The sequence below is a fragment of the Conger conger genome, chromosome 9, assembly GCF_963514075.1.
Source record: "Conger conger chromosome 9, fConCon1.1, whole genome shotgun sequence".
NCBI classification, from domain to species: Eukaryota; Metazoa; Chordata; class Actinopteri; order Anguilliformes; family Congridae; genus Conger; species Conger conger.
In genome coordinates, this window is record NC_083768.1 from 34640296 (window position 1) to 34649018 (window position 8723).

The following is an 8723-nucleotide window of genomic DNA, read 5'->3' on the forward strand; positions in this document are numbered from 1 at the left end:
TTTCCGTTTGACTAATGCTCTTTCTTTCTTGAAATATCTATATTCAAGGGTGAGTTTCCCGGTAGCTAGGCTACGTGTCTTGAAAATGCACGACATGCTTCACGCACATCTCTTGAAAGTTTCACGTGCGTTTCCAAAAACATGAAGCGAGTTTTTCCAGAGTAACTCTAAAGAGTTAGAGATGTGTTTCCAATACGGGATCAAAATGACATCAAGACGTTCGTGCTAACAAAATATCACTTTCTTCAAAATAATTGAAAATAGACAGGCTACACAATTTACCAAGTTTGAATAGCCTTTTTTATCAACAAAAAATAAGCTTGCAGAAGCAGTAGAGTATAAGATCATTTTAACAAAACTAGCCTAATTGTTTTGTCGTCTGTATTCTGAAAGGGATTTAATGGCACACGCAATACTTGAAATCTCACGACTAGTCCCCAGGATGTCGTGGAAATAATCATTTCTGTAGGCTGCTACTTGAGTTGCGACATGTTTCTGGAAACACTCTTAAAATTAATGAATGTCTTGAAGAGATAGTTCAAGGCATTCTTACCGCTACGACGTGTATCGGGAAACTCACCCCTGTGTGACAAATATGCAGTAATAGAGGAAATCGGGAAGGGGGCGCTTTTTCACGGCACTGCATGTCCAGATGTTTTTATGACGCACACGGTGGTTAAATTGGATCTGAACTGTTGCTAGTTGAAGTGTATAAGGATTTATGTCAGGAAAAATAAGAAGCAGAAGATTAAGAACAAGAAAAATATAAAACGAAAGAAACAATGCCTGAGGCTTTTACAGAACTATGTGAAGTTGTATTTGAGGTCAGAAGTTAATGTTTTTTTGGAGCTGAGAGTCTAGTCATTGTATTTTCTGTTCCAAACCCACCGACCTTTAGGACTTTCCTCTCAATGAAGGAATGTTTATGATTGTGATGGATCAATTGATGAAGTCTAATTTAAAAATGCTTAATACGCTACTGAAGCATTTTACATTAATTCATCTAAAAATCCATGTAAGTAGGCCTAATTCTTCATGTAGGCTATTAATAATAATAATAATAATAATAATAATAATAATAATAATAACAATAATACACAAAATGCAGCCCGAATTTCTTTAGAATAATATATTTAAAAAAACAAACAAACAAACAAGAAAAAACACATCATATAAATATGTTTTGCACAGCAACTTAACAGCTTTACTGTGTGGTGCACAGACCGCCTACCAAGGGAACTTCTTTGATCAACAATAGACCTACCAAAATTTAAAACGATAGGCTGTAGGCTTTCCTTTTTGAAGTTCAGCATAGCATCACTCGACTCAATACGTCATCCGGGCTGCGTGACTTGATGCCTTCTGGCAAAAGAATGTCATGAGGAATGTCAGTAAATATTGAAGGATTAACAAACCACGTCCAAGGACAAACGGTTTGAAAGGTCATTAGCGTTGCTCACGATGGCCACCATCCACATTTGGTGCCACATGTCTTACAAGAGATGGCATGGCCAATTCGCACCATTTGTAACACGGGCACGTTGAGCGTTGAGAAGGAGGATGTGTTCTGATAACGTTACAGGCTTGACTTCTCACCATGTCTGAAATGCGAGACAATATTTTGTTACTTTAACTCTCCAGGAGAGGGAGCTAAGCTCACAGGGAATATTTCCTCATTGGCAGGTGGACGCCTGTTTGGACGCCCCACTCAATACAACAGGACACAAGCCTCACATAAAGCTTCATTGGAGAATATCAAGTATTTTGTAATTCTTTCTTGCTATTTTGCATTCATATTGTATTTCTTGTTTGCTTTCCTTCTGAAGTGTTTTCAGATCTAAAACACTTTTTAAAAAAGTAGTTCACCAGCTATTGTCATGGGCTGGACAAAAAGAAGGCGGAAATTAGTAAATGTAGAGAGTTATCTCACAAAAATACACAGGCCTAATTTCTTTTAGTTTAAATATAGTCCTAAAGGCCAACTAAAGCGACAAAATTACCCAAAATAGTGGAAACAAATCACAAGCCTACATAAAATCCAACGTTTTTGCTTTTTAAGAGTTTATAGTTTATGACGTAGCCCTACAATCACTAGGTTGGCTAGATGTTGGTCAAATAGCTCTATAGCTAGGCTCCGCAAGAAAGAGAGAAAAAACAAAATTAAAGCGTGGCCCCTACATTCCGTTGGCGAAGTAAAAAAGTGGAAGGTATTTCGAATTTTGAAGGCAGAAAATAGTAAATGTAGCCTATTCATATTTTATTTGTTAATGTAACTATTTATTGTTCAGTTTAATATCAACTCGCTATCAGTTATGGTGTACAATCGGGACGAAATGTGTCGGCTACGCTAGCCTATTTTTAAAAGTATGGCTATAGACTATCATTGTTTATTGTGCACTGAGCATTTGGGTGTGCAATAATAATAATAATAATAATAATAATAATAATAATAATAATGACTAGTTATTATACTCATATTAACATAAACATTATGCTCATGGCAACAGCGATAACGGTAACAAGGTTAATTGTGATGAACTGGTAAACTATGGCAAGGCTTAAGGTCAAGTCAGAGTGGAGTTCTGAATTGTGTAAACAGCCCGGGGCAGAGGGAAAGTTCACGCCTCGGTCTCCGAAAGGGGAAACCCGCAAAGGACAACTAGGGTCCATGGCCTCTTAATTAGGTCGATCTGTAGGGGATTGTGAAGATATTAAAGCCATTCCGCACGGTCACACAAAGATGAAATTCATTGTTCTCTTTCCTATTTTCAAACCAAATGAACTGCTCGCTGTCACAAAGTATGATCTAACAGTACATTACAATGCCTATGTGAAATGTTTTGATGCCCAATCGATTCAGTATATTTACGTATATTTAATATATTTGTAGCTACTTTTCTGCTTAATTCTCTTAAACAAGCCCGTATCATTTTTATTCATTTAACATTCTGCTGTTCAGTAAATGTATTGACGTGTTGCTGTATAAAACCTATGCACGATGTTTCCAAAAATAGTGAAGTAATTAAACATGCAAGAAAAATTATATTCAGAATGATATTTCACATTTTAGGTAGAAATTAATTCTTGAAATATGTTCATATTGTGCGCAACTTTCTTAATTTCAGTTGCAAAATATGTTCATTTGTAGCCTATAACATAATTGTGCATAAGTTATTTTTTAAAACTAAATTATACACACCAATAGCCTATGGCTATTAAAATGTGCTACATTTGGTATATGGTCAATTGATATAATCTATTTTAACCGCTAGGCAGTAGCTATTATATGCGTTAATATTTAGCTTATTGGTTTTAAACAATGCATGAAGTAGGTTAATAACCTTTATTTGTAAAAAGCATGACCGTCATCTAATTGTACAAAGGATAGCTGAGTTATTTTATTTGCATTTTCACCTTTACGACAAATAATAATGACTTGTCAGGTGTCGGCGGTGTCCGTTTGGTTAAAAAAACGTAGCTTAGCTAAATCTCCTTCGAACACCCATGCAATTTTTCACGCTTTGTCTCCTTTTCGTGGAAAATGGGCTTAATTGTAGCGTAATTAGGTTGTTTATTCCTCCCTGCTTTCGGAGGTGAGTGACCCGCTGCGCGCTTTGATCCCACCCAAGCGTTGATTGGAACTTTTAAGTAGCGGCTAATGTTAATAAACCCTTCATTACTGCCCTAAACTACAGGAAGCGAGCACGTGCATTATTATCCCATGCCTCCTCATTTAGAGTGCTATAACTTTCAAATCGGATCATTCCGCCTTTTTATTTTAAAATAAATTCTTTATTGTTTTAATTCCCAAAATAAGCATTCGGTTTCCTCGCCATACAATATTGATCAGGGCTGAAGGTGCCGATTTTTCTGCACCTTCTGCAAATTACATTTCAGACAATACTAATTTATAATACTATAATTCATTTTTTACTTGGAATTGTAAAATAGGCTTTATACTACTAATATCAGCATTTGCAAGAGTGTATATCGACTGTCATCGACGTGTATTTGTAATAATTGATCTTGTTGGCGAATCAGGGATTGGCCTAATTAAAAACAAAAAATGCTTATACGTTCTTATTCAGGATCTGCTTGTATACGCTGGACCGTGCTTCCCCTTTAGTCATCTGTTAGCTTGCTGAACTGGGCAGGGAGTTGGCTACACCTCATCTAAGTTTTTTTCTCTTTCCCTGAAGTGCGTGTGGCCAGAAGCAAAAGGCATAGCTACAGCTTTTCCAGACGACAGTCTCTGATTGGATGACAGAATTGCGTTTTGGGAGGAGCTTTCCAAGTAGCAAAAAGGAAAAAGTTTAACTGCGTGAAAAGAGTCCTCTCTCGTGACGGATGGTCCAAGTTCAGAAGTTCTCAATGCTCGTTCCTGCTGAATGAGGCGGCAGTCGCTCAAATCTGAGACTATCTTTCCTTCCCGTGTTGGTTTCAGCGTCAGAACAGAAGCCGTGGTTTGAATGCAAAATTGAAACTTTCGAGAAAAGTGGAGTTATAACGCTAAAGACTTTGGAAAGTTCGCTTTTCAGGGACAGCTTGGAGCTGTGGATGGGCGAAATGCAGGCGCGCTATTCCGTCTCCAGCCCCAACTCGCTGGGCGTCGTGCCCTATATAAGTAGCGATCAGAGTTACTACAGAGCCGCTGGCGGAGGATACGCTGGGATGCCGGCCCCAATGAGCATGTATACCCACGCACCCCACGACCAGTACTCCTCCAGCATGGCTCGTGCGTACGGGCCGTACAATCCGCAGCCTCAGCCGAAAGATATGGTGAAGCCGCCGTACAGTTACATCGCTCTAATCACCATGGCCATCCAAAACTCGCCAGACAAGAAGGTGACCCTCAACGGGATTTATCAGTTCATCATGGACCGGTTTCCCTTTTATCGAGATAATAAACAGGGCTGGCAAAACAGCATCCGGCACAACTTATCCCTCAACGAGTGTTTTGTCAAGGTTCCCCGGGATGACAAGAAGCCCGGCAAGGGCAGCTACTGGACGCTGGACCCGGACTCGTACAATATGTTTGAGAACGGCAGCTTCTTGAGAAGGAGGCGACGGTTCAAAAAGAAGGACGCCCTTAAAGAGAAGGAGGATCGGACTACTAAGGAGCCGCAGCCCGCAAGGCAGCCTGGTCGGGAACAGGAGCAGCTCGCGCAGGGCTCGCAGCCGGTCAGGATCCAGGACATAAAGACAGAGAACGGGACTGCGACTCCTCCGCAGGCCGTTTCGCCTACCCTGAGTGCTGTGCCCAAAATTGAGAGCCCGGACAGCAGTAGCAGCATGTCCACTGGAAGTCCCCATAGTATCCCGTCTAACCGATCCATAAATTTGGAGAGTTCCGAGCATCACCACCACAGCCAGGGCTCTGGTCAAGGATTCAGTGTGGACAACATTATGACATCGCTTCGGGGGTCCCCCCAGGTCGCCACGGAGCTAAGTTCCACACTCGTGCCCTCTTCCAGGACAGGTATAGCCCCTTCTTTGTCGCTCAACTATGCAAACCAAACTCCCGTCTACAGCTCGCCCTGTAACCAAAACGCCATTTCCACAAACTCAAACGCGACGTACCATTGTAATATGCAGGCCATGAGTTTGTATGCCGGGGATCGATCAGGTCACCTTGCGCCGACTACCACGGTTGACGAAACGTTGCCCGATTACTCCATCACTACCACCACTTCTTCACTGACCCACGGCAATCTAAGTTCCGGCCAGGACGGCCACCACCCTCATCAGGGACGGCTTGCTTCATGGTACCTAAACCAAACTGGTGATCTAAGCCATCTTGGTGGCGCATACCCCGCGCAGCAACAGAACTTTCACTCCGTCCGAGAAATGTTTGAATCCCAGCGAATTGGCTTGAATAATTCTCCTGTGAACGGGAATAACAGTTGTCAAATGTCCTTTCCCTCGAGCCAATCCATTTACCGCACATCCGGGGCTTTTGTTTATGACTGCAGCAAGTTCTGACCAAAAACACTGTCTTCTGTCAATCATTTTTGTTAAAAAATTTATATTAAATAAGCCCAAGTATTTTTTTTTTCGTCTATTGCCCCACAAATGAACTTGAAATCGTGCCCAGAGACAGAGAACCTAATCTTGGTTTTTAAGGGCACTGTTGCTCCAGATAACACGTAAGTTTTATCTTGATGTTTTAAAAGATGATGTTAAAACCATATGCCAATATTTCATGGACTCTCTATTAAATGTAAATTGCATATAGTAATTTATTTTCGAATATGTAGTTGGATATTGAGGACCAAACACCACCAAGTGTTTCTAAATTGAACTGCCTAAAGTGTTCAGAAATGTTCCACTATAAAAATTGGAACCTGTATATCGCCGTATCAATCTTCTCCTTTTGTTGAAAATATTCTGAAGGCATTGCATTGTTTGTTTAATAAATTCCCATTTTATTTCAGTTAAAAGTATGCCTGATTTTTTAGATTATGTCAACGTGCATGAAATGTGTTGGGGCAGTTGGAAGAATGGCATATAGTCCTGGCCCGGCCAATATTGAACTCGCTTAAAACTTAAAACATGGATTCACGGCCTACTTTTTTCTGCAAAACGTTTCTCTTTTACTAAAAATATTTATTTAAATACTTTACTTAAATACTAATATTTATTTGCAATCTTTATAGGGAAGTTGACTGCAAGTTGTTGTCTGTATTGTATATAATGGAATATACTACGGTAGGAACGGCCTGGATAAAACAATAAAAACTATAGCAGCAACCACAATAATAAAAAAAAAAACTGTAACATTCCACTATGTGAATGATGACCGATTGCTTTCAGAGTAAACATGTTTCTTTTTTGTCATGGTCAGCATATTTGTAAATTAATTGTCATAATTTATTGGCAAATGTTGGGATGCAGGATGAGCAAGGCCTGTGCACTTGCATGCCCTTCGGTAGTTGTTTTTTAGTAATCTGAAACCATAAGTAGAAACGGTGTTTAACTTTAATGAGCATTTACAAATGCGGATAACATACGTGGGTAATGTCACATTGCTCCGCATGCATAGTTTATAGCCTTGGATTTAATTTAAATTTAAATATATGAAGTACCGTGGGGGATTGAAATTCAACGTGAGGCATCGTAATCCCGCGAACGAAAATCGTTTAGCCATTCATACGATAAAGTAAAACTATAATTAAATGCACTTTCGTGATACTTATAGAATAGGTTAGCTAGTCTCCTCGATTTGCTTTAAATTTTTAAAATTATGAAATTGTTTTCTGTTAGTTTTTAGTAGGCTATTCAGGTAACTTACTTTTTTTGCTTTAAAAACTGCCTTCACTTAGCTTCCCCTTCCTCTCTCTGTAAGAAGCCAATCTCAGCACAAAGGATATCGGTTTACTTGGCCTGGAATGTAGAAATGGAACAAATTAGTGGCACGTTTACCACGTCAAATAACAACACATAACTAATTTACTTGTTTTCTGTTTTGCAAACAGATTGTTAGTTAAGGTGGTAGTGTTTGAATTGCTTTATGAGGCCCTCCTTTCTTCTTTTTTTCAGTCTCTCAGAAATGCCCAGTCTGTCATCGTCTTGACCTGAGGCCTCCTTGACGTTTTAACTGTTCCTTAGTCTATTTAATATGTGCCTTTGAATGCCTGCGTGTGTTCGTAGGTACACTCCGTTCCTTAGTTGACATCACTCCTTGTATGACAAGAGATACATCAGTAGTACTAAATGCAGCTCATCCACGCACATACAAGTGTGTACACAAAACACACATAGACATGGCATGATAATAATAACAGCAACAACAATAATAATAATAATAATAATAATAATAATAATAATAATAATGATAACAATAATATTAGGAATAATAGTAGTAGTAATAATAATAATAATAATAATAATAATAATAATAATAATAATAATATAGATTTATTGAAACTATTTAAAAAAAATGCTGTAGCCTGTGAGTCCTGCGCTATAAATAACAGAACCTTGTAAAAGCAAACACATGATTCAGGTATAGGCAAACACTGATTGCTTAATAAAATGCATGTTCATATACGTTGTAATTCCTTTGGTTGGTCCGGTGTTTTAATCCAAGCACAAAGCGACAACGATTAGACCCTGTAAATTCTGCCAAAAAACCAAGGTCCAGAGCGACTGGCATCGTGGCCTGTTTTTGACAGCTGTTCCTTAACTGGACAAATGGTAGGGCCTATTTCTTCTGTTGTCAAGTTTACAATTGTAATTGACCGACATACTATTTTACCAGTTGTAATCCGTTAGGGTAGCAGCGATGTAGTGCATTCAATGCATGATTTAAGTATGAGCAAAAATAATGTGCAGACTAGATTATGTATTGGACGGATTTTTCTCGCCTTTATTTTATACAGCATGCGCTCTGTTGTCTGTGTTATCCTATATGTATGTGGTGCTTTTTAGTCTGTTTTTTTAAGTGGTCTGATTAACTCCAAAGTAAACTATCTTCACATCATTACAATTTTGTTAAATATTGTCGGCCTTAAAGTTCTATGTAACAAATATAATCATACATAATATACATAATATGCATGCCGTGAAGAATTGAAATAGGAAGTTGACTACGTGCTCTAAAAATCGCAGGTTATCAAATAGTAATTATTACAAAATAAAAATCGAATCCCCAAATAATAATTTCCAAAGAGCCTAAACTGTTATTATGGAATATCGAATATAGTTGTTAATAGGGAGGAAAT

The 8723-nt window shown here is 38.7% G+C and overlaps 1 protein-coding gene across 1 annotated transcript; it reads left to right on the top strand.

The window, feature by feature from the left end:
• The first annotated feature begins 4210 nt into the window (after window positions 1-4210).
• On the top strand, window positions 4211-6434 carry LOC133137456 (forkhead box C1-A-like). Its single transcript, XM_061255745.1, has one exon. It carries the CDS (start codon window positions 4558-4560, stop codon window positions 5980-5982), a length of 1425 nt encoding a protein of 474 aa, XP_061111729.1. The 5' UTR covers window positions 4211-4557; the 3' UTR covers window positions 5983-6434.
• The last annotated feature ends 2289 nt before the right edge of the window (window positions 6435-8723 follow it).

Bases quoted from the DNA above. Each gene is read 5' to 3' on its own strand.
- LOC133137456 (XM_061255745.1), top strand. From the start codon at position 4,558: ATGGGCGAAATGCAGGCGCGCTATTCCGTCTCCAGCCCCAACTCGCTG.